General features: G+C 41.9%; 1 protein-coding gene across 1 annotated transcript in view; it reads right to left on the bottom strand.

Annotated features, from left to right (window-relative positions):
• Positions 1–27493, bottom strand: part of ARHGEF6 (Rac/Cdc42 guanine nucleotide exchange factor 6) — a 101622-nt gene that overhangs the window by 31028 nt on the left and 43101 nt on the right. The window contains exons 6-8 of the mRNA XM_038747918.1: positions 16330–16400; positions 6284–6378; positions 855–950 (exon numbers count right to left, since the gene is read on the bottom strand). Of these exons, the coding sequence (XP_038603846.1) occupies positions 855–950; positions 6284–6378; positions 16330–16400 (262 nt within the window). The remainder of the gene's footprint in view (positions 1–854; positions 951–6283; positions 6379–16329; positions 16401–27493) is intronic.

The raw sequence follows: 27493 nt of genomic DNA, 5'->3' as shown, positions 1-27493 counted from the left end.
ATTAGGGAGTAGAAGAAAGACAAGAAGAATTATTATCTAGTGACTTGATATTGTGTCAAAGCCTTTAAGCCCACCAAAACACAAAGCCAAAATATCAACTTAATCCTAACAATGTGGCCAATGTGTTGCAAAAATCACAGGAATAAATCCAAAGTACGTCTTCCAAAATTGTTTTTAAAATGTGATACAGAGAACCACTGTTTTTTTTTTTTGCTGGGAGAAATATGTGCCCAATAAAACAAAAATGGCTATCTACAGGCTTAATTACTGATTAAACTTTGTAGGCACCAACAAGAAATTGTATTTGCCCAATGATTAATTTCAGTGCAAAGACTAATAAACCATAAAGAGGCCTCACCAGCTCTCTAGCCAGCTATGTGAACTAAAGTAACGATAAATCCTATTCTTTTTCTGACTTTCTTGTGATTCTCATGAGATGGTATCAGATCGACTAGTTTGGATCTGCGTGAGAAAAATACTGTCATCGTAGCATATAAGCTAAGAAAGAAAATAGCACAACACCAGAACACTGCTAAAGTGTGTCTCCATCGTCACAGCAGTTTCCAGGATTTCTCAAACTGATTCATTTCGACAAACTGATGTGAATTTTTACGAAACGACTTGGTGCAGAAGTTCAGAACCTAACCAAAACAACTCCAATTTCTCTGTAGTAAAAATACCACCACCTAGTGCCTTATCTCCGTAACATTATTTTATTCTGTCTTAACAGGGGCAAAGGAAATTCATTAAAAAAGTAACAGGAGTAATAAGATTAAGGGAATCATTTTCTAAGACTTTAGTTCAAATTTTTTAAAAAAGTACACGACGCACAAGGACCAACACGTGATACTTACTTGGCACATTCTTCTAAGGTCTGACACAGTGTTTGCTGAAAAGTGCCTATTTCCTCAAAGTTGCCCAGTAAAGATGCAAACTCCACGGGATTTAACCTGAAACAAATTGGTGATTAGTTTTTGAGATAAACTTTCAATCCGCTATCGTGAAGCAGCTGAATAACAGACTGGCCACAGGGCTCTGAAACAAGAGCTTCATCCAATGGTAAATTTGAGAGCCAGCACCAAGTCTTCTTCCTTCACACCTAGTAGGTGCTCAATATTTTTGACTAGTCCATGGTCCTGCCCTGACTTCTTTTATTAAGCAGGTCACTTAAATTCCTTTCTTCTTTTCCCCCACTGGGAAAGCAGAGATAACGCATCTGAAAAGGACTGAGTAGATTAACATGTTTAAAGTTCAAAAGGTGTTCAAAATCTTCCCTGCTCCTCTCCAGTCCCTCCCTTCTCCTGTCCCTTCTTCAACTCTCCCATCTTTTCCAGCAGTATCTCAAGAGATCTCCTGCCTCCTTTCAAAAATCATCCCCTACACGGGTACATCTGAACCCTTCCTTCACACCTTATCAAAGCACTTGTCCCCTCCCATCTTCCCTCCGACACCGCCATCTTCAACATTCCTTCACAAATGGCTTTTCCCCTACTGCCTTCAAGCATGCTCATGTCTTCCTATCCTAAAAAAAAAAAAAAAGTCCCCGTTGACCCCACGGCTCCCTCCGACCATTCTTCTCCAAACTCCTTGAGTGAGATGTCTACACCAGTTGTCTCAAGTTCCTCTCCTCCAATTCTCTCCTTGACCCCCTCCAATCTGGCTTCCATCTCTTTCACTCCACAGAAACCGACTTCTCAGAGGTCACAAACGATCTCCTTTTTGCCAAAACTAACGGCCGCTACTCCATCCTAATCCTCCTCCATCTCTCGGTTGGCTTCGATGCTGTCAACCACCTCCAACTCCTGGAAACATTACCCAACCTTGGCTCCATGGAAGCTGTCCTCTCCTGGTTCTACTCCTATCTCTCTGGCCACCCATTCTTTTTTATGGGATCCTCCTCTGCCTCCCACACTCTAACTGGGGGTGTCCCTCAGGTTCAGTTCTGGGTCCCCTTCTATTCTCCATCCTCACCCACTCCCTTGGAGGACTCATTCACTCCCAGGGCTTCAACTACTACCTCTATGCAGATGAATCCCGAATCTACACCTCCAGCCCCGATGTTTCTCCCTCTCTGGAGTCTCACATTCCCTCCTGCCTTCAAGATAAGTCTACTTGGATGTCCTGCCGACACCTCCAACTGAACATGTCCATGAGAACTCCTCATCTTCCCATCCAAACCCTGTCCTCCCCCGGATTTTCCCATCACTGTAGACAGCCACCTTCCCTCCTGTATCACAAGCCCAACCTTGGTGTTATCCTCGATTCAACTTTCTCATTCAACCCACTTATTCAATCCGTCACTAAATCCTGTCAGTTCAACCTTCACGTTTCCTCTCCATCCAAACTTCTAGACATTAATCCAAGCACTTATCCTAACCCACTGGGCTGACCTCCCTGCTTCACTCTGTTGCCCAGATCGTTTTTCTACAAAAGTGTTCAGTCCATGTTTCCCCACTCCTCAAGAACTTCTAGTGGTTTCCCACCCACCGCTGCCAACAGAAACTCCTTACCATCAGCTTTAAAGCACTCAATCACCTTGCCCCCTCCTATCTCGACTCACTGCTCTCCTACAGCCCAGCCCACACGCTGTGCTCCTCAAATGCCAACCTAGTCATTGTACCTCAATCTCATACAGCTCACTGCTGACCTCTCACCCATGTCTGGCTTGGAACACTCTCCATCATATCCAACAGACAATTTCTCTTCCTACCTTCACAGCCTTATTGAAGGCACATCTCCAAGAGGCCTTCCCTGACTAAGCCCTCATTTTCCTCTTCTCCCACTCCCTTCTGTATCACCCTTGCACTTGGATTTGCTCCCTTTATTCAACTCTCCACCAGCCCCACAGAACTTACGCACATATCCGTAATTTATTTATATTAATGTCTGTCTCCCCCTCTAGACTATAAGCTCATTGTGAGCAAAGGAATGTGTCTACCAACTCTGTTATACTGTTATATTGTACTCTCCCTAGCATTTAGTACAGTGCTCTGCACATAGTAAGGACTCAATAAATACGATTGATTGAAAGTTTCATTTTCATTTTTAAGCACAAAGCAAATCAAGTGTTATTGCATCTAAAGTAATAATAACAACATAATTTGTTCAGCACTTACTATGTGCCAAGCATTTTACTAAACACTGGGCCACAAAGCTGAATTTTTCAGGGTGGTTGAAACTTATGTCTGACCTTTTACAAGGGATCATTCCAAAAGCAATACTCTTCCCCTCCTGCTTATTACTTGAATATTTTGACTCTCTAATCCAAAATACATTAAAGTTTAGTTTCACTCTAGACAAATCCCCTGCAAATACTCAGGTGGGCCTTTTACTAGGTGATTATTTCAGTTGGCGGAACCTGGACAGTTCTATGTTTGTTAATGTGTTCTTTCCAAAGCATCCAAACATCGCCTGTGATCACAACTCGCAAGGCCAGAGAACAATTCTGGCCTCACTCACTCCACAACTTGGAGAATCACAGAACACAGGTAGATGATGAAAACACTGGAACACGGAGCTCTCTTACTCCACGTATTCAGATGGGAAGAACGTTTCCAGGAGTCCTCCTTAAAGCAAGCCTCACTGGCATATCCTCTGACACGCTGTCTTTTCTCTTATACAAAAAAGAGTAAGGCAACCAGAAGCAAACCAAATTTCCCTACTGCGAGAGTAACTTTTCTGACTCATCAAGAAATGGAAGACTCGAATAAATGTTACCGGTAACCCCAGAAGTGCTCAGAGTTCCTATTTCTGCTCCTATTTATATGTTGCCTGAACCACACGCTGAAAAACCCTAAGTCAGGCTATGAAAAATAAAATCCACCAGCTTCTCTCAGAAGCAAGGGCCTGACTTTGGGCTACTTTCACCTCTTCAAGCTCGGGTGGACACCATGCCCACTAGCTGAAGAACGCCAATCACAAAATCAGTCTGTCCAACTGCAGTCATTTAAGTGCCTAGAGGAACAGAGTGAGGGCAGGGAGAAACAGAAACATCCTACTGTAAATGCCTTCAGAATTTTGTTCGACAAAATTCAAATTCAATTCAAACTTGACTCATGTCTCTCACCTCTTCTGCCCTCAGTCTTTTCCCTTCCTTTTTCTTAGCCCCCACAAATGTTTCTCAGACATAACCCCTCTCTTCTTTCAATCTTATACAGACTTTATAATCTTCTTTCTCAATCTCACCACTTCTCCCCCTATAAACTTTAATCTCTGTCCCCTAGACAGTTCCATAACAGAGCAGACTTTTTGTTGTGACCCACTACAATGTTGACAGTGCAGTAATACTGCTACAGACTCATTTGTGAAAATCCCTTCGTAGCAGCGTGGGAATTTCCCCGAGATTCCTTGCGAAGCACAGACAGTAAGTTTAAGGGGCATTCTTCTGGAGATGGTTAGTTTTGAGTTGAAACTTTTAAATGGAGGATTTGGGTCAAAGACCACGAAAATACTTGAAAATTTAGGTGAGTGGAGGAAGAGAAATAACAAAATGGATCGAACTGCCTGTGACCAGAGCTATGTCTAGGCTGAGTTAAGTGGAAAGTGAAGGAGGAACTGAATTAAGGGAAAAGGTCTTTTCGCCTGAATTATCCAGATTGGAGAATTTGATCAGTGCTGGTAACCGAACAATTGCTACACTTTCCATTTTATTTAGGAGGTAGAGATACTTGTCTGAGTCTAGGATAGTCTATGAGCCCCTCTGAGGGCTGTCAGGTACCACCTCTAATTTTTCCTTCATGACATTCCGCCCCAGGGTTTAATTCACTGCTCTTCAGGCAGTAGGCGCTCAGTAAATATTATGGACTGAATAGTCTTTAACAAATTGAATGGACATAGATATAAAGTGTAACAGGATAACGAAAAAACAGTTTATAAGAGTTTGATTCTGTCCTCGGACTAATAACATTACAATAAGTTTAAACATTTAATCCTCTGAAAGGAGTCTCTCCAAATTACCACCTTTACTCAGTCACTATTAATGTGGCAAAATTCCAACAGCTCTTGCTCATTTTACTTCCGCTGAGTTCTTCCTAGACAAGAAGGCTCAAAGAAAATTGGGATATTTTTCAGTTCACATGCTTAATGACCAATGAAAAATGATCACCAAGGATTCCACTTGATTTTTAGTGACTAAAAGTTCAGCCGTTTTAAAAATCTTCAAAATGAAGCTGCAACCAGCAGAAACGCAGAGTTATTTGACCACTCTTTATTCAGCCTCATCTAGAAAGTCAAATAGCAGATCAACATTTTATACCCTTCTGGTGACCTAACCGTGTATACTTGGTAACCTGCTTATCTTCTTTTTTTTAATGGTACTTGTTAAGCGCTTACTATGTAACAGGCATCATACTCAGCGCTGAGGCAGACACAAGCCAATCAGCTTGGGCAAAGTTCAAATCCTTCATGGAGCCATTAAGCTTAATCCTCATTTTACAGATGAAGTAACTGAGGCACAGAAAAGTTAAGTGACTTGCCCAAGGTCACACAACAGATAGTGTCAGATTCAGGACTAGAATCCAGGTCCTCTGACACCCAGGAGCATGCTCTTTACACTAGGCCATGCTGTTTCTCACAATTATCTATCACAATACTACTAGAGAAGACTCCATTATTGGTTGTGTGGTCACTTTTCTGGTTTCATTCCAGATCAACTGGTTTCCAGCTACTCATCTCCCCACCCTATTTCCCCTCCACTACCTCTCCACCGCTGCTCTAAGTACTTGAATATCCATGCCTACAATCCTCCCTCAGCCCTTGCGTCCATGTCTTTAAACGGCATTGCTCCCCGCTTCTGTAATTTTTGTGTCTGTTTCCTCTGCTAGACCGTAAATTTCTTGAGGGCAAAGACTACATCTAGGGCACTACCCCAAATGCTTCGTACAAAGCTCTTCACAGAGTAAGCGCTCTATAAATACTATTGTTTGGACACTAGATACTTTTATGACTGGCATTTTTATTTCACGCTCCCAGCTTTCCTCAGCCTTGGCTCCTGTCGCCGAGTCCCGCGACTGAGGATCAACGCCCACGATCAGAGCGACCCAGGGGTCATCGAATTGCCAGACAAACGGTCTAGACTTGGACCGCATTGAACGGACTTCCACAAAATGTTCCTTATGGTATCATGACACGACGCAGTCCGTCCAGCTTAACACGTGCAGCGTCACATGCGACTCAGTGTCCCGTATCCAAATAGCTACTCCAACCATTTGACAAGTTATAAGTAGCGATTCTTAACACTGGCACTACCACTCTACCCAGTGAGTGTTTCAAATCTAACTCTTACTTGTCGTTGGACTGTAGGGGTCTTAAGTATGTCCCAAGAAGCGACTGGAGTTCCTTAGCATAATCTCGTTCTGTTTCCAGGATGCTCTGCAATACCTGAGAGAGAAAGAGAGAGAGAGAGAGAGCAGTAAATGCCACCGTAGTCCTATGATATTTGAAGATGTTTTTGTTCACAGTCTTCCCTATTCATGTTTGGCTAAACCCACACATACCCCAGCCCCATGGCCAGCCCCTTTGGTCACCGGCAGTAGCAGCCCCGCTTCTGCCCAGCCGGCTCTCTCGCCCGAGAGTCCACGTGGCCCAGATATTCGGATAAACTTTCTCGTGCTTTTAAGTGAAGCTGCCTTGGGTGCAGGTGGCATTTGCATTTCCACCTCATCGGCGGCGGATTTCTCTAACCAATCCCCTCATAATAATAAGAATAATAATAATGTTGGTATTTGTTAAGCGCTTACTATGTGCAAAGCACTGTTCTAAGCGCTGGGGTAGATACAAGGTGATCAGGTTGTCCCACGTGGGGCTCACAGTCCTCATCCCCATTTTACAGATGAGGGAACTGAGGCCCAGAGAAGTGAAGTGACTTGCCCAAAGTCACACAGCTGACAAGTGGCGGAGCCGGGATTTGAACCCACGACCTCTGACTCCAAAGCCCGGGCTCTTTTCCACTGAGCCACGCTGCTTCTCTAATACCGAGGGACAATTGTGTACTTAGGGCTGAAAGTGGAGCTTTTAATCCCAAAATATATTTAAATTCTTCACTGGCCTATAGGAAAAAAAAAAAAACCTCAGTCCCCAAGTCAGCAAAGAGCAACCTGATAGCGAGGGGACTGAACTACATTCATTCATTCAATCGTATTTATTGAGCACTTACTGTGTGCAAAGCGCTGTACTAAATGCTTGGGAGAGTACAAAATAAAAATAAAGAGACACACTCCCTGCCCACAATATGCTCACAGCCTAGAGGGGGAGACGAACATTAATATAAATGAATAAATAAATGGCAGATATGTACATAAGCGCTGTGGCGCTGTTAAGGGAGGATGAACAAAGGGAGAAAGTCAGGGCGATGCAGAAGGGAGTGGGAGAAGAGGAAAGGAGGGCTTAGTCAGGGAAGGTCTTGGAGGAGATGTGCCTTCAACAAGGCTTTGAAGGTGGGAAGAGTAATTATCTGTCAGATATGAGGAGGAAGGGCATTCCAGGCCAGAGGCAGGATGTGGGCAAGAGGTCAGTGGTGAGATAGACGAGATCGAGATCAAGTGAGAAGGTTAGTATTAGATGAGTGAAGGGTGCAGGCTAAGAAGGAGAGTAGTGAGGTGAGGTAGGAGGAGGCAAGGTGATTGAGGGCTTTAAAGCCAATGGTGAGGAGTTTCTGTTTAATGCGGAGGTGGATGGGCAACCACTGGAGTTTCTTGAGGAGTGGGGAAACATGGTCGGAACATTTTTGTAGGAAAATGATCCAGGCAGCAGAGTGAAGTATGGAGTTGTGTGAAGAGAGGCAGGAGGCTGGGAGGTCAGCAAGGAGGCTGATAGAGTAATCAAGGCAAAATAGGATAAGGGACTGGATTAACATGACAGTAGTTTGGATGGAGAGAAAAGAGAAGATTTTAACAATGTTATGAAGGTCAACAGACCTTCAGACCAGGATTTACTGATGGATTGAATATGTGGGTTGAATGAGAGAGAGGAGTCAAGGATAACACCAAGGTTATAGGCTTGTGAGACAGGAAGGATGGTGGTGCCATCTACAGCGATGGGAAAGTCAGGGGAAGGAAAGGGTTTGGCTGCCACTTGCCTGCTCGGTGGCCTTGGGCAAGTCTCTAGGTCACCTCATCTGTAAAATGGGGATTGTAATCCTATTCCCTCCTATCTAGGCAGTGAGCCTCATGCGGGACAGAGACTGTCCAAACTGATAACCTTTTATCTACCCCAGTACTTAGAACAGTGCTTGGCACACAGTAAGTGCTTATTAAATGCTATTATTATTATTATTAGTTCTTTTGAAAACTCTCTAGAGAAAAGCCAGCTGACTTTAGGGAGGCTCCTAGAGAACCACTCAGCATGTCTGGCTCCCAAGAGTTGATTCTCCCTCTCCCAGGTAAGGAAGAGACAGGGACATGCTTTGGTTCAATCAATCAATCGTATTTACTGAGCGCTTACTGTGTACAGAGCACTGTACTAAGCGCTTCGGAAGTACAAGTTGGCAACATGTAGAGACAGTCCCTACCCAACAGTGGGCTCACAGTCTAAAAGTTTTGGGCCCAGCTTATTAAGAGCCACAGCTGAGAATGCCCAGAAGTGAATGTGCTGGCCCCAGAGAAAATTAGTTCAAAAGCATCTGAAAAACTGGAAAGGCAACAAGTGAATTAGCCCTACCTTCAATTTGCATAACGCTTTACAATTTTTCTCAAGTGCTAATGCATTACTTTTTCATTTTGTCCATGCAACATCCCTGCGAGACAGGGAAGAGCATCTAACAGAAACTGTTTAACAGATAAGGAAGCTGAGGCCGTGGGAGGTTAAGTGATTTGTCCACGGACACACAGCAGGGCAAGTGGCAGAACTAGGACTAGAACTCTGGTCCTCTAGCTCTCACCCATTATCTTTCCACTAGGCCATGTTGGGGGGACCACATCCTCAAACTATATGCATAAAAATGATAGCAGGCCAAAGAAAAAAAGATTTTTCAAAAGCACCTCAGGCCACTCGAGTTTCACAGTGACAGTTCTGGGATCAGACATTGCTCACAGAAAGTGATCACCACCCCAAATCGTTTTTGGCCTTTGTAGACAAAAGTCAAATCAACAGGCAGATTATCCCTCAGAAGCTGAGATTATATCTCAGAAGCAGCGTGGCTCAGTGGAAAGAACCCGGGCTTTGGAGCCAGAGGTCATGGGTTCAAATCCAGGCTCTGCCAATTGTCAGCTGTGTGACTTTGGGCAAGTCACTTAACTTCTCTGTGCCTCAGTTACCTCAACTGTAAAATGAGGATTAAGACTGTGAGCCCCCTGAGGGACAACCTGATCGCCTTGTAACTTCCCCGGTGCTTAGAACAGTGCTTTGCACATAGTAAGCGCTTAATAAATGCCATTATTATTATATCCCTGGGGACCAAAATATTCCAGGAAGGCTATGTGGGCAGCCAGGAGAAGGGGCTCCAGGACCTGAGCCAGGGGAATTTTGCTGGGAAGAGCAGCTCCGGTTTCCCAAAGTGTCTGGAGCACCAGTTACCCAGTGCAAATCAGAGCAGCATGGAAACTGCACTAGGTCATAAACTCCCTATTTACAGCTGCTCTGGTTCTGAAAGCCAGGCAAGGTTGGGAAGCCCACACACTCGGACCCCAGTCAGAAGGGCCTGGGGGAGCCACGAGGGACCCTCTATCGTCTCACCCCCAGTGTCCGGCTAGCAAGTAGGCTGGGATGAACTTGGGAACATCCTTTACTTCCCCAATCACATTCGGCAAGGGTGTAACCCTTCCCATGTCCCCGAAAAGAGGGGAAGGGAAAGGCAATGTCAGGCAAATGATCAAGAAAGTGGGCGGATTTTCCAAATGCAATTCCTTGACTGGTCAATGGAGCTGAAGTTTTGTTTGTTTTTCCCCCCCAAATTGCCATGTCAGCAAAACAGCCAAGATTAAGAAGTAGAACTCAAATGCAATGAAGGAGAAAAACATTTCTAGTAAAAAATTAACAACTGGCTTTTCATTCCACTAGAGTATATAATTTTTTTTTTTTAACAACTTTGGTCACAGTTTCTCTTTAAAAACATATTTGGTCTGGTCTTCCTTTTATTTTTCTAATTTATGTGAACTTGAGAGAAAAAGATGTTAACTGCAAGGAATTGATCATTATTCAATATTTGAGTTTGTTGCGGGTTGAGTATACAGGGCTACTTACTGTACTTTCCTAATTAGGGGTGAGACAGGAGGAAAAAGAGACAGACAAGGGAGATATTTTTGGCCGTCTTTGAGGGAGAGGTTCTAGACAGTCGAGTACTGTAAGCAAAAAAACACCTAGAATATGCTTTGTGGGCAGCAAAATTCTGCCTAAACATAATGAACAAAAATGATTAAACAAAACTGATTAATGCATCTCGCTACTTATACAAAAATTTGAAGTGAGTGGTAATACCGTGGGAAATTAAGTGTTAAGAGCAAATCATTGTACTAAGTGAGAGTGGAATTACTGTTTTTATTAGTAACGATGAAGATAATAATAATTATATGTGTTTAGCTCTTACTACGTGCCAAGCTCTGTACTAAGCACTGAGGTAAATACCAGTTAATCAGGTTGGACTCAGTCCCTGTCCCACACAGGGTTCACAGTGGACTGTAGGAGGAAGTAGGAGGAGGGAGAACAGGTGTATTATTCCCATTTCATAGATGAGGAAACTAAGGCACAGATAATTTTTGCCTTTGAAATTCTACGGAGCAGTTGATGAACTTTTGCACCCCTCCCATTCATGTTTAAGACAGTCATTCATCTAATGAAGAAATGAAGAACAAGAACAAGGATTTGCAGAGAAATCTGTGGCCACAAACAGAAGGCCTAAGTGGGTTGAGTCAGAAGGAAAAGAAACTTGGCAGGCTGGCTAGTCAGTTTTATGGCAGAACAATCAGATCTAGACAACATCACTGGAAATTTACCGAAATAGGCCGTGTCCAGACACTTATTATTCCCCACCCTCCCTTGCCATATACAAAGAAAACTCTGCACTCTTTTCCCCAAACAGCCCCCCAACTGCATAATCCCTGAGCCTAATTACCTGCTTAAAAATAAGAGATGTGGCAGAAACAATCCGTAACTCGATCAATCAATAGTATTTATTGAGTTCTTATCCTGTGCAGAGCACTACACTAAGCACTTGGGACAGTCCAATAGTTAGTAGGTATGATCCCTGTCCTCAAGGAGATCAAATTCTAGTAGAGGGAGATACACACTCGAAAAGAAATTACAGGCAGGGGGAAGCAACAGAATTTAGAGATATATGCATAAGAGTTAGGGGGTAAGAAGGTGAGTACAGCGCTTAGAACAGTGCTTTGCACATAGTAAGCGCTTAATAAACGCCATCATTATTATTACCTGAGGAGAGAGAGGAACAAGTCTACAGATGATGTGGTGGAGGAAGGGGGAATCAATCAATCGTATTTATTGAGCGCTTACTGTGTGCAGAGCACTGTACTAAGCGCTGTACTAAGGAGTGAGAGGGATATTTGAGGCTGATCAGGGGAGGCCTACTAGAGGACATATGATTTTAGTAGGGTTTTGAATAGAGAGAGAGTAGTGGTCCGACACACGTAATGATGATAATGATGGTATGTTAAGCGCTTACTATGCACCAAGCATTGTTCTAAGTGCTGGGGGCACTAGGTAATCAGTTTGTCCCATATGGGGCTCGCCGTCTTAATCCTCATTTTACAGATGAGGTAACTGAGGCACAGAGAAGTGAAGTGGCTTGCCCAAGGTCACACAGCAGACAAGTGGCAGAGCCAGGATTAGAACCCACATCCTCTGACTCTCAAGCCCGTGCTCTTTCCACTAAGCCGCACTGCTTCCCTCAGTAAAGAGGGAGGGAAATGCTTTTGCCTTAGCAACATTAGTTCTTCAACAGAAATGAATATGAATAGAAGTACAGATCCAATTATTTGAATGACTAGCTATTTGAAATAAAGAAACATCAAAATAATATTGATAGCTAGCCTGGTCATTCATACACAGCATCTAAAATAAAGGACTCTTACACCTTCCAAAATTATTGACAAGCTTGAGTCTCATGTTCAAAATTTACCCGTCTGCTTAGCTTCCTGATTATGTGAGGGTGGCCAGGCTGCTGGTCAGAAATACAAGGTATTATAATCTTCTAAATGTCAATTTATAAGCTCTTGGTGTCTACCAGCTCTGTTGTATTGTACTCTCCCAAGTTCTTAGTACAGTGCTCTGCACACAATAAACACTCAAAAAATACCAAAGATAGATTGAGAACATGTTTAGATTCTCCGGGATGGTCTCGAGCGATTGAAAGTTTAATCATAGGGCTTTTCGGTTTTGATCAACAATGGCTTGTGGTAAAAGTCAAGTTGCTTCACATGGGAAGAGAGTAGAGAAGGAAGAGGAGAAGAAGGGAAAAAGTAAACACGCTTATACATTTGTTCGCTTGAAATAAAGGCTCAAGATCAAGAGATGGGATCAACTAGAGATACTTAAAACACAATATGTTGCCAACTTGTACTTCCCAAGTGCTTAGTACAGAGCTCTGCACACAGTAAGCGCTCAATAAATACGATTGAATGAATGAATAAATGAATACATGGGACAGGAAAGGACAAATGAAAACAGAGATATCCCACTATAGCATCAACACTGAGACAGCAATTTAAAAAAATGGATTACTCTAAGAGACATGCACTGAGGAAGACACAAAGTATGTACCAAGAGAATTATGATGTGGTTTGGCAGGGTCACAGACTTTCACCCTACTGTATTTCAGTGATGTGATACACATGTCTGTAGGCAAGGCCGGCTTCAGAAGGTAAGCAAAGTAAGCTGTCATAGCAATGATAACAATAATAAAAAATAATAATAATAGTGGTATTTGTGTGCCAGGCATTGCACTTACAGCTGGGGTAGGTATAACATAATCAGGTTGTACACAGTACACCTATGTACACAGTACACTACAAGCCCTGTCCCACATAGGGCTCACAGTCTTAATCCCCATTTTACAGAGGAGGTAACTGAGGCACAGAGAAGTTAAGTGACTTGCCCACAGTCACACAGCAAACAAGTGGTGGAGCCGGGATTAGAACCAGGTCCTCTGACTCCGAGGCCTAAGGGTATTTCAATTACCGGGGAGCTGTCTGGCCAGGGTAACGGCATGGCCGCTGCCAAAGACGGCAGCCACATGGGACCACCCCAAGATGGTGACGCCAGAAATGGCAGAGAAGTGCTCTTCCTCAACCTATTTTCTATATTAGTCGTCAAGGAATGATTCTGCTATATTATACCCTCTCAAGCTCTTAGTACTGTTCTCTGCACACAGTGAGCACTCATTAAATATGATTTATTAATGGATGAAAATGCAACATAATGATACCAAACGGAATGTGGGGGTGGGAGATTTTTCTCTGCTTCAGAGTGCCCACCTACGATGATTATTCACCCAGAGTAACCTCACCTAAAACACCATAATACACAATATAACCAAGAGAATCACTTTACAAGGCAAGTCGACTTCACAGTAAAAGATCTAATGCAGAAATATTCTAAAACAATAGAAGAGAATATTATCTCATTCACTACTGTTTATCTAGAAAAAAATTCAGAAATATGTTGATGCTCAATTTTCCATGATACCTGATTCTGGCAACATTAGTTCCTCAACAGAAATGAATTTGAACAGAAGTACAGTAAATAGAAATACGGAAGTACAGTGATTCTAGTACAACCATCTGTAGCCAAAATCCATAGACAATCCAAAAAAAATCACTTTAGTCCATAACATTAACCATTTCTCTCTCTAAAAAAAAAAAAAAAACCTTTTACTAAGAACTGCTAAAAAATAACCAAATGAGGGTACTTGTGCTCCGCCTTTTTTAACCTGGCTGTATCCACCGTGAGGAAGAGTTACTAACAAGAAATAAAATTGATTACAAAGAATAAAGAAAAGTAGCAAAATAATTATGCTCGTGCACAAACTGGAAAATCATCCTCTGAATAATTTAGGCTTAGCTGCATTAATAGAATTTAGCAAATCCTGGGATTCTCAGGGAACACCGTTCAAAGTTTTAACACTACTTCAATAGCATTATCAACCAGTACTTTTTTTTTTTTTTTAACTCTGCAACATGTCTGGTTTCAATTTCCGACTCGGAATGCCAAAGTCAGTACAAGGAAATTTAAGATATAACTTGCTGAAGATCTAAGTTTTTAGAGACCCGAAATGGCATCCGGCCCATTGGACCGATATTTTAAAGAAAGTGATTGTTCTTGGAACAGTGACTTGAAAAAGCACTCCGAAAAAAAAAATGGAAAGTACACATATGCAAACTACTTCTCCAAATCAGTCCGTACCATTCAGGCTTCAAGTGGTTACAAAGCACAGTGTTATGATTCACGAAGGTAGAGTCAGGCTGAAGGTGGAAAAAGGGCCTGATAGAAACATGACCAGAGGGGGCCATCTGCTGGAAATAATAATAATAATAATAATATTGATAATAATAATAATAATAAAATAATAAAAAATAATAATGGTATTTGTTAAGCGCTTACTATGTGCCAAGCACTGTTCTAAGCGCTGAGGGAGTACAAGGTAATCAGGTTGTCCCACATGGGGCTCACAGTCTTAATCCCCATTTTACAGAGGAGGGAACTGAAGCACAGAGAAGTTAAGTGACTTGCCCAAAGCCACACAGCTGACAAGTGGCAGAGCTGGGATTAGAACCCACAAGCTCTGACTCCCAAAGCCCAGGCTCTTTGGGATGATACACAAAAAGTCTGCAAGGCGTTAAAGTCTTCTTCCCCAACTATATAGAGCACCCATCCGGAAAATCACTTCTTGCCCTACTGACCGTTCCAACTAATACTGAAATTTCTCTATCAAAAAACAAAAAACAACAGATTGCTAATAGAACAAAATAAAAAAAAATGCCTGATGCCAATCCTATCACTGATTCATTCGTTCAATAGCATTTATTGAGCACTTACTGTGCGCAGAGTACTAAGTGCTTGGCAAAGTACAGTACAGCAATAAAGAGAGACAATTCCTGCCCACAACGAGCTCACAGTCTGAGGGGGCGGGGAGACAGACATCAGTACAAGTAAACAGACATTATTATAAATAAATAAAATTACAGGTATATACGTAAGTGCTTTGGGGAGGGGAGGGGAAGAGCAAAGGGAGCATGTCAGGGTGACACAGAAGGGAGAGGGAGGTGAGGAAAAGTGGGGCTTAGTCTGGGAAGGCCTCTTGGAGGAGATGGGCCTTCAGTTAGGCTTTGAAGTGGGAGAGAGTAGACTGTTGCGTAGGGACTGTCTCTATATGTTGCCAACTTGTACTTCCCAAGCGCTTAGTACAGTGCTCTGCACACAGTAAGCGCTCAATAAATACGATTGATTGATTGAGAGCGATTGTCTGGCGGATTTGAGGAGGGAGGGCGTTCCAGGCCTGAGGTAGGACGGGGGCCAGGGCTCGGCGGCAAGACCCGTGAGATCACGGCACAGTGGTCAGGCATCAGGGCAAGCAATGGGAATCAATCAGTCAATCAATCGTATTTATTGAGCGCTTACTGCGTGCACAGCACTGTACTAAGCGCTTGGGAAGTACAAGTTGGCAACATATAGAGACAGATAAAATCACACAGAATGATAGAATCATATAGAACATATAGAATCAAGGACCTGGGTTCTAATACTGACCCCCCACCCCCACCACTTTTCTGCTGTGTTACCTTGGCCAAGTCACTTCACTTCTCCATGCCTCAGTTACCTCATCTGTAAAATGGGGATTAAGACGGTGAGCCCCATGAGGGACAGGGACTGTATTCATTCATTCAATCGTATTTACTGAGCGCTTACTGTGTGCAGAGCACTGTGCTAAGCGCTTGGGAAGTCCAAGTTGGCAACATCTAGAGACGGTTCCTACCCAACAATGGGCTCACAGTCTAGAAGTCCTTAACAAATAAAGGCTTCCTAGTCTTTAGTCCATTCCTCTTCAGACCAAATCACAACCAAATATGGACTAAAAGTGGTTCTCAAAATTAATACCGTGGGGTAAGCTCACGGTGGGCATCCAACTCTGCTGTATTGGACTCTCCTAATCCCTTAGTTCAGTGCTATGCACAGTAAATGCTCAGTAAGGATCACTGATTGATTATGTCTGGCATTTACAATTATTCCCTTTTCATTTTCTGAAAATCTTTTGTTTTGAATCTTTGCCTATTCTTGAATTTATCAGCATTTTAGGTGTAAGATGTAATAAAAAATGTAATTAATACACATTGATAATAATACTAATGGTATTTGTTAAGCGCTTCATAAAATGTAAAAACTCACCACAGTATAATAATTCTTTGTAAGCTGAAGAGTTTCTCCTCCTTTTAACGTCTTGGGAGAAAGAGGTTTTTCTGTGAAGGAAAGTGAAATGATTGTAATCGTAATTAAGAATCCTAAGGCACCTGATACAATAAAGATTAACGTCTAGAACTAGTATTCATTCATTCAATCGTATTTATCGAGCGCTTACTGTGTGCAGAGCACTGTACTAAGCGCTTGGGAAGTACAAGTTGGCAACATACAGAGACGATCCCTTACATGCTGACAGGAGTCCAAATGAATTTCAAAAATGAAAGAAGGGATCCATATACAAAATAAGTTTATCTTTCAAACTTTCCTTATAGGCACAAAGTTATTAAACAATTATCGTAGTATTAACAATGCATTGTCTTATACCTAACATGCCATTTACAAATGATAGTGGTGGCTACACTCTAAAACTTGAACTTTCATTAGTAAGACGACAGTCTGCCTTCCTTTATGCAGGTCTTTCGTATGGCATTTTAAACTGGCCTTCAAAATAGCTTCTTTATCCCCCCCCCAAAAATAACCTCTTCCTTGATTCATATTAGGACTGGAAGAATTTAGACATTTTTTAAAAAGCACACTGAAAATAACACACTTCTAAAAAGACCAATTCAGTTTTACAAAAGCAATCATAATAAAAGTTTATCACCCAACTCATTTTTTTTTATATTTTGGAATTTATAATTCTGAAGCATAAACTTGCACCCACACTGCTCATCATCCCTGCTTCAACTGCACATTAATAAACGTATAATAATTGTGCCATTTGGTGAGCATTTACTCTAGGCCAAGCACCATACCAAGTGCGAGGATAGACACAAAACATTAGACATAGTCTCTGTCCCTCATGGAGCTCACAGTCTATGGGGGAGGGAAAACAGATATTTAATCCCCATTTTACAGGTGAGACAGAGGCACACAGAAGCTAAGTGACTTGCCCAAGGTCACACAGCAGACATGGCAGAACCAGAATTAGAATCCAGGTCCTCCAACACCAGGGCCACACTGATTCCCTTAATAAGACACAGATATAACCAGTTGTCCTTCATATTTGAAGATAATTTCACAAATAAAGTTTATGGATGTGAGTGTAGCTGAGAAGGCTGCCACAGGATTGACAGTTTCATCCACTTGCACTCACAAAGATGGTCTCTGTACTTTGGTGCTTGTTGCCTTGGCTCTATTTTCATTTATGTCAGTCTCATTCTCCTCTCAAACCTTTGAGCAGAGTCATTCCCTTCTTAATTGCAGTAGGCAAAGATATTCTATCTGCTGCAGTGGCCTCCCAACTTTCAGTTGTAGTGCTGAATTGTCTGAGGCTGCATCCTTAAAGTAGTTCGGCCCGTCCTCCTTGCTTTAGGTTTTGTTTTTTAAAAAACGGTATTTGTTCAGCACTTACTATGTGCCAGGCACTGTATTAACATAATCAGGATGGACACAGTCCCTGTCCCCCATGAGGCTGAAAGTCCTAAATCCCCATTTTACAGATAAAGTAACTGAGGCATGAGAGGAGTCATTTACACACTGCCGATGAAGACTTTTAGTTGTGGGCAGGGTTTCCTTGTACTAACTGGTATGTTTTTCCTTCAGATTTTTTGTGATTCTGACTCTGCAAAGTGATGCACAATCATCACATTTTCCCTTGGGTGAGTCTCTAGCATGATGTCATCCTAATACAGAATGACTGTCTCTCAGTCTTTTGGATAATGCTTGTATGCCTGTAGAGTAAAAACACTTTTCCAGAGGAATGGAAGCTTATTCTTAATTCTCAATAAATACGATTTAATGAATGAATGAATTCATTCATTCCATTAGCAATGGGAAATGGACTAGAAGCTTGTTGTGGGCAGGGAACATGTCTAACTCTGTTGTACTGTACTCTCTCAAGTGCTTAGTAAAGTGCTCTGTACATAGTAAGCGCTCAATAAATACCAGAAATGACATGACCAACCGTGCCAACATGGAGCAAATCTCAGAATCCTGATGACCCTCAAAGCAGTCAAATTGACGAAGTAACTGCCAGAATCCTAATTTGACCACATAGGTGACTCAGGAAGCCAAATTATTTTGTAAAATCTAAGAAGAGATGCCACGGGATTGTTGCGATCTACCATATAACTGTCTTCAAGCTGAAACAGAGTCCTTCCCTCTCATTGCCTTTTTGATTTGTAGAACTGAGTGATTCGCAAATGCGGCTATAGTAGATCTATGTAGCCACAAGACCTTTTCTGGGCCATCATCATCATCATCATTCGTATTTATTGAGCGCTTACTATGTGCAGAGCACTGTACTAAGCGCTTGGGAAGTACAAATTGGCAACACATAGAGACAGTCCCTACCCAACAGTGGGCTCACAGTCTAAAAGGGGGAGACAGAGAACAAAACCAAACATACTAACAAAATAAAATAAATAGAATAGATATGCACAAAAAAATTAAATAAATAAATAACTTTTATTTATTTAATTTATTTATTTATTTAATGGCATCATTTAATGCATCATGGCAAGCAGCATGGCATAATGAGACAGAGCTCAGGCCCAGGAGCCAGAGGACCTGGGCTCTAATCTTGGCTTCGCCACTTGCATCCTGCGTGGCCTTGGACAAGTCGCTTAACTTCTCTGTGAAATGGGAATTCAATCCCTGTTCTCCCTCCTACTTGGATTGTGACCCTTATGTGGGTCAGGGACTGTGTCCAACCTAACTTGTGTCTACCCCAGAGCTTAGAACGATGCTTGACACATGGTAAGCTCTTAACAGATACCATAATTATCACTGAAATCATTATCATGAACTTGCAGACATGCCAGGTGAAACTCAAAATGCACCACAAATGCTTCCAGTTTTCTAATCATCCTGGCCAGCAAGAGGTCAAAAAAGAGAAACAGAAGTAGCTGAGGGCCGGCAGATACCTAGAAATGGAAGACGGACAGGTAGCTGATCATTCATTGGATGATTACAATGATAAACCTAAGCAGTTTTGAAAAAAAAACTGCTGAATAGGTAAAGAAATTAGGTAATACAGCAATCTCCTGTGACCCTAGGGTAGGAAAATAGGGAAACAAATGAAGATAATTCAAAACACAACTGTGCTCTTTTCACGTTTTTCAGAGTTCACTGTGACATAGCAACTAAGGAGAATATAAATATCACTATTCTATTTATTTTATTAATGATGTGTATGTAGCTATAATTCTATTTATTCTGATGGTATTGACACCGTCTACTTGTTTTGTTTTGTTGTTTGTCTCCCCCTTCTAGACTGTGAGCCCATTGTTGGGTAGGGACCGTCTCTATATGTTGCCAACTTGGACTTTCCAAGCGCTTAGTACAGTGCTCTGCACACTGTAAGTGCTCAATAAATACGATTGAATGATTGAATGAATGAATCACCTTTCATAGTCAATAGATCGATGTCTCAAATTGCCCCTCCAGAACCTCAACGGACAGAAACAGCGCAAGAGAAATTAAGTCTCGCGGGCCCAGTCACCTTTCTGCCCACTTCAGGAGGTAGGATGGGGTCTGCTAACTCTAGCATTTCAAAGTCCCAGGTAAAATCCTGCCGATGGATTCTCTCCATAAAATATGTATCACCCACAGCTTGGTGGCTGAATTCATTTTGGTGCCCAATAAATAACTACATATGGGTAGCTGAAGATGCAGAAAGAGATGAAAATCAGGTTACTGGCAATGGTTCTATATCCCTACTTAAAGTCAGCTTATATTCTCCTGTTTTAAAGAAACTTCTGACTCTCTCAAGACTCCTTTCTAATTGGCTAAGTTCCTTCTTTTTTTTCTTAATAGGATCCCTGATGTCTATTCTGTAATGTCTGATCCACAGAACACTCAATGCCTATATTGTTAATTCTGGATATGAGAGAAATACACAATACTCTCTTGAGGGCTGAAAATTCAGAGCCTCAAAGAGAGCTAGCACTAAATTTTAACCTTGGCTTCTAGAAGGACCAGCAAAGGGAAAAAAATCTAACACTAAAAATACCCAAGGCATTAGCCAAATGCTAAAATAGTTCTAACAATACAAATAAATCTGTATTCCTTATAAGTTGCAGTCCGCTAGGTGTTTAATGATCCTTAATCTGAAAGTGTTAGTCAACATGGAATTTTCCTGATATTCCCTTGTCCTCTGATTTATTTTACTACAATCTTGGTAAGAGTGTTTTGCCAGTAGAATTCCACTGCAAAGCCTGGAAGCAGACTTTAGGTTTTTCTCTTTGTCCAAGCAAGCAATAGGGGAAGAAGTATTGTAAAACTGGAAAAAAAATATCTCTTCCTAGCTAAATGACTTTATTGTTTACAGTTCAAAGACAAAAGAACTCAATATATATAACACATAATATAAATGTGCTATCAATCAATCAATCAATCATATTTATTGAGCGCTTACTATGTGCAGAGCACTGTACTAAGTGCTTGGGAAGTACAAATTGGCTATAGTACAAATGTGCTATATATAACATATATAATTATATATAATATATATTATATAATTACATATTATATAATATATATTATATATAAGTGTGTATATATATTATATATATAATATAGAGAGAAGCAGCGTGGCTCAATGGAAAGAGCACAGGCTGTCAGTCAGAGGTCATGGGTTCCAATCCCTGCTCCACCAATAGTCAGCTGTGTGACTTTGGGCAAGTCACTTAACTTCTCTGTGCCTCAGTTCCCTCATCTGTAAAATGGGGGTTAAGACTGTGAGCCCCCCGTGGGACAACCTGATCACTTTGTAACCTCCCCAGCACTTAGAACACTGCTTTGCACATAGTAAGTGCTTAATAAATACCAAAATGATGATGATGAGCACTTTATTCCCCCCAAAACACCATCCCCAGAAAAAACTCTTACCATGATTCCTGACTCAAGAGCAAAAGAAAAATAGGAAATTCCATTAATACCTCTTTGGAACTATTCATGGTGATTTTCATATTCTTGGGCAAGTGTCTTACTGGGACTTTAAAAAGAAACTTAAAAAAAAAGCCCAAGTCTTAGATTTCCGTTCCTTTATGTCACCACACTGGCATGTCTGTACTAATGTACATTAGACTGCACTTGAAATCATCCGTGTTCACGTCCAGAGGGAAGTCACTCTACCCCTGGACCCTGGCAATAATTACATTTTGACAAAAACTTCAGTAGGATTCCAAATCCCCAGAATGGACAGAACTGCAAGTGTTCCCTGTACTTTCAACAACAACAGAATCGAGGGGTGAACCGTGAACTGGCACAAGAGTCTGCAGCAGGCAAAGGGAAAAAAACAAGTAGAGGGATTTGCCGTTATAAATCTGAATCATGCCCAGGGCTGCATCTGCAGTGCAGACACATTTAAAGTGAACTGGACACTCTAATAACCACAGGGCTGGAGGGTTAGCCTGGAAGAGGGAGTTCAAATTATGCAAACTGTACTCAAACAATCTATTTTATTAGATACTCAAACACCGATATTCCTTGCGAAGAGAGTTAAGGGGAGACCAGGCGAAGTTTTGGAGGAATCAGGAACCTACAGACCGTAGAACCAACCTCTGGTGTGGTCTCAAGATCCACTTCTTTTAGTTTAAAGTCACCTCTTTCAGTTTAAAGGTTTCAACTACCATCTCTAGGTGGGTGATTCCTAAATCTACTTCTCCAGGCCTGAGCTCTCTCCTTCTCTGCAGTCTCATGTTTCTTCCTGCCTGCAGCACAACTATACTTGGATGTCCCGCTGACACCTCCAATTTAACATGCTCCAAACAGAACTCCTCATCTTCCCACCTAAACCCCGTCTTCTCTCTGACTTTCCCATCACTGCAGACAGCAACACCATCCTCCTTGCCTCACATGCCGGTAACCTTGACATTATGCATAACTCATTTCACTCATTCAATCCAAATATTCAGCCTGTTACCAAATCCTGTCGGTTCAACCTTCACAACGTTGTTAAAATCTGTGCTCTCTTCTCCAAACTGCTACTACACTGATTCAAGCACTAAGTATACTCTGCTTGCATACTGCACTTGCCTCCTTGCTGACCTCTCTGCATCCTGTCTCACCTTACTTTTCACTCTGGTACCCAGATCATTTTTTTCCTAAAAAATGTTCAGCCCATGTCTCCCCACTCCTCAAGAACCTCCAGTGTTTGCTCCCACCCACCTCCACATCAAAATGAAACTCCTTTCCATTGATTTTAAAGCACTCAATCAGCTTGTCCCTTCCTATCTTGCTGATTTCACACTACAACCCACACTGCACATTTCGCTCCTCCCTCCAAGGCCCTACTGAGAGCTCACCTCCTCCAGGAGGCCTTTCCAGACTGAGCCCCTTCCTTCCTCTCTCCCTTGTCCCCCTCTCCATCCCCCTTATCTTACCTCCTTCCCTTCCCCACAGCACCTGCATATATGTATATATGTTTGTACATATTTATTACTCTATTTATTTATTTTACTTGTACATATCTATTCTATTTATTTTATTTTGTTAGTATGTTTGGTTTTGTTCTCTGTCTCCCCCTTTTAGACTGTGAGCCCATTGTTGGGTAGGGACTGTCTCTAGATGTTGCCAACTTGTACTTCCCAAGCGCTTAGTACAGTGCTCTGCACACAGTAAGCGCTCAATAAATGATTGATTGATTGACAGCCTACACACTGTACCTCAATCTCACCTATCTCTCCACTGACCCCTTGCCCACATCCTCCCTCTGGCCGGGAACTTGCTCCCCCTTCATATACTACAGACCACCACTTCCCCCACCTTCAAAGCCTTATTAAAATCACATCTTGTCCAAGAGGCCTTCCCCAATAAAGCCCTCATTTCCCTATTCATTCATTCCTTGAATCGTATTTATTGAGCGCTGTGTGCAGAGCACCGTACTAAGTGCTTGGGAGAGTACATAATAAATGATAAACAGACACATTCCCTGCCCACAACAAGTTTACAGTCTAGAGGGGGAGACAGACAATATAAATAAATTACAGATACGCATGTAAGTGCTGAGGGGCTGGAAGAGGGGGATAAATAAAGGGAGCAAGTCAGGGTGATGCAGAAGGGAGTGGGAGAAGAAGAAAGGAGGGCTTAGTTAGGGAAGTTCTCTTGGAGGAGGTATGCCTTCAATAAGGCTTTGAAGGATGGGGGAGAGTAATTGCCTATGCACTTGGCTCTGCATCCTTAAAGAAACTGATATTCACCCACCTCTCATCCCCACAGCAATTTTGTTCGTATCTGTAATTAATTTTAACGCCTGTCTCCGCTTCTAGAATGTAAGTTCCTTTTGGGCAGGGAATGTCTCTACTAACTCTGTTGTATTGTACTTTCCAGGTGCTTAGTACAGTGCTTGGCACACAGAAAGCACTCAATAAATATCACTGATTGATTGACTGCATGCATTGTTCAACTTAAAATGCGGCTCCTCCAAGGCATCTTGAAGAATTTCCATCTCTAATACAAATGTGCATTTGATCTAAGAAATCATTTCAAAAACATCTAGAAGAAAGATTTCCTTAAGGATTTCTTTCTTGGGTCTAAAAAATCATAGCTCTGGAAAATTTTCTCTACCAGATACAGCAAAACAAGATGCACTCTGTATTCCCTCAGAGTGGTCACACAGACAGCTTTTAGCCCCAAATCCTGCCTTTAAAAAAATGAAACTGAACTATAACTGAACATACCATTTAGTATTAAAACGGAATTTTGCAGATGCTAGGTCAGTAACTTAAAGAATTAGATCTCTTCTTCCTTCCCTTGAATCTGGAGGGGTTTTTTTCTGATTCACTACTTTCCTGAGGCCATTCTAACCCCAGCATGATTTAAAGAGGTTTCCTCATGGATTATTAGGTGTCCTCACCCTCCTGGTTCCCCTCACCCCACTTTTAGTTCCACTCATCCTCTCCAATTGTTTTTCAGTCCCTTTGACTGGCACAGTTTTAATGGGGACCAAAAAAAAATCAAAAAAACTCAACAATATTCCTCTCCTTGCTTGTTAGAAATGCCCTCTGAGTTTTTCCCAGACATAATAAAGAGGGGATCACATCTGAGATCCCATGAAATGCTGCTCAACTGGGGCCTTTCAGGTTCATAAAAACAAGGTGGAGGGGTTTAAAAAAAATCATTTAAGAAGTATTGTTGCTTTAGAGACTCATTATTTTCAAATAGCCTATACCTCTGTCCCAAGTCTAGAGTATTAACAAGTTATACCAATGTAAACTGCACTAGAAAAAAAAATGCCTGAATTAATTAATATAGAAATGCCAAAGCACTGTGGGTCTTCTTGTTCATAAAACTGGCTTTCTTTGAAAATGTACCTAACCATTTATATTAAGTTTGGAACAACTTAAAAAACTGCTAAAATGTTCAGATTAACTCCTGAAGGATTCTAATCTACTGAGGAGGAGAGAAGCAGCGTGACTCAGTGGAAAGAGCACGGACTTGGGAGTCAGAGGTCATGGGTTCTAATCCTGGCTCCGCCACTTGTCAACTGTGTGACTTTGGGCAAGTCCCTTAACTTCTCTGTGCCTCAGTTCCCTCATCTGTAAAATGGGGATTAAGACTGTGAGCCGCATGTGGGACAACCTGATTACCTTGTATTCCCCCCAGTGCTTAGAACAGTGCTTGGCACATAGTAAGCGCTTAACAAATGCCATCATTATTATTATTATTATTATGAAGAAGATGATGATGATGACAATCTGCCCACTTAATTATCACTGGCATTTACAAAGTAAGTAATGCCTTGAGGAAGTATGCTTTTATACAGAAGTAGTGGGGTTTGTGTTACAAAGATCATTGATTTAACTGAAGCCATCTAACCTGGGAATCACAAGACACTGTAGCGGTTTGGTAACAAATCAATATTGCTTCAATAGACTGTCTCCTTGCTTTTATTGAGATGGAAGTCAAAGGGAAAATAACACCGAATTGTAAGTCAATGCTGTGCCATTTTTAAAAGACACCACTAAGACCATAAACATATATAATCACCTATTTCAACTCTTTAAATTTAGATTCCATCTCTGATTCATTTAGTCCACTGCTAAAAAATTGCCGCTATCTTACAGTGTGATGGCAATCATCAAACATTCTCCAAAGAGTAAATTTCATATTAAGCTATATTCTGAAAGGGCATATGTTTTTCAAATACTTGTCTGCTTCATGCCAATTTAGCTATACTTGCAGTTCCCCTATGAGGTAAGGTAAGGTAATTGTAAGTCAATGCTGTGCCATTTTTAAAAGACACCACTAAGACCATAAACATATACAATCACCTATTTCAACTCTTTAAATTTAGATTCCATCTCTGATTCATTTAGTCCACTGCTAAAAAATTGCCGCTATCTTACAATGTGATGGCAATCATCAAACATTCTCCAAAGAGTAAATTTCATATTAAGCTATATTCTGAAAGGGCATATGTTTTTCAAATACTTGTCTGCTTCATGCCAACTTAGCTATACTTGCAGTTCCCCTATGAGGTAAGCAAGGAGTATTATTATTTCCATTTTGCAGGTGAAGAAAGCAACGCTCCAGATCACTAAACAGGGTAATGGCAAACTCAAATTTCCAGATGAGCCGATGAGTTTTTTCTGCCAGAAGGTCTAGATGGCTAAAACACTGTGAATCTGTCACGAAAATCAGCAAAACGAGAAGCTGAGATAATGCTCGAGTGGACCAGTCGGAAGTTCAAGAATGGGCCGATCATTTTTAAATGCCAACGAGCATGGATACATAGGTAATCAGAAATTAGTTAGTGCAGCATTAATATAGCTTTAAAAAGGCTCACTGAGGACTACAGCAGCTTCCAAGAATTTAAGAAAAATGATTTGACCTCATTTTCCCTGAAGACAGGGCAATTTACCTGAGGAAAAACGTCTTGACTATAGAGAACATGAGCCGTTAGACTGCGAGCCCACTGTTGGGTAGGGACTGTCTCTATATGTTGCCAATTTGTACTTCCCAAGCGCTTAGTACAGTGCTCTGCACATAGTAAGCGCTCAATAAATACGATTGATGATGATGATTACCCAGGGAGACTCCTTCTCTGAGGATTTTTAGGAAAAGAGTAGCCAACCTCTGTCTGGATTAACTGTAGTTGAGAAGCAGCATGGCTCAGTGGAAAGAGCACGGGCTTTGGAGTCAGAGGTCACGGGTTCGAATCCCGGCTCCGCCACACGTCTGCTGTGTGACCTTGGGCAAGTCACTTAACTTCTCGGAGCCTCAGTTACCTCATCTGTAAAATGGGGATTAAGACTGTGAGCCCCACGTGGGACAACCTGATCACTTTGTATCCCCCCAAGCGCTTAGAACAGTGCTTTGCACATAGTAAGCGCTTAACAAATGCCAACATTATTATTATTATTATTGTTATTAGTCCTGCTCAGAGACAGGAGGACAAACTAGGCCAATCTTTCACCCAGTAAACTATGGAACAACTAGCGATAGAGCCCTCGCGGGGTGAGGCCAAATCGTGGGTTTGGGCTTTAGAATGAAAGGGCTTGACTCCAGCAAGCCCAGGGGCAACGGCTCCCAGAAAGGGAGTCAGGACTGGGCTACCGTGCAAACACAAGAGAATATTGAATGCGCTGGAAATTGCCGAATGCTCAACGGCCAAAAGGATCAACAGCGTAGCCCAACTCCTCTCAGAAGAGCGACCGGGCTCCATTCGGCCCAGTCGGAGCTTTTGGGTAGAATTAGGTCCACACCCCTGAAGTTCTGCAACCAGAATTACAGGTTGTGCAAAACTAATTTATGTTTTTTCACAGCACCACGCTCTTAGATAAAATAATGTAGCGCTTGATTCGTTAAGGGAGGATAAGGGTAGGCTGCTTTGCTTTCTTCAGAGCATGTGCTTTAATTGAATGTTAGATCGTTAATGCAAAAGGATGTTTTGTTAAACCTTGCTTTGGCACCGAAATAGGTGGTCTAAGGACTTCTGTGGGTATCAGCTACTTCCCTCTCCTCCACCAAAGGGTCTCGTGATATAAGGGTCTCTTTTAGACTGTGAGCCCACTGTTGGGTAGGGACTGTCTCTATATGTTGCCAACTTGTACTTCTCAAGCGCTTAATACAGTGCTCTGCACACAGTAAGCGCTCAATACGATTGATTGATTGATAATATATCTTCAACTAAAGATTGAAAACT

Source organism: Tachyglossus aculeatus, chromosome 6 (assembly GCF_015852505.1).
Source record: "Tachyglossus aculeatus isolate mTacAcu1 chromosome 6, mTacAcu1.pri, whole genome shotgun sequence".
Lineage (NCBI taxonomy): Eukaryota > Metazoa > Chordata > Mammalia > Monotremata > Tachyglossidae > Tachyglossus > Tachyglossus aculeatus.
Note: the sequence above shows the minus strand (reverse complement) of the source record. Positions and strands in the feature narration are given on the sequence as shown.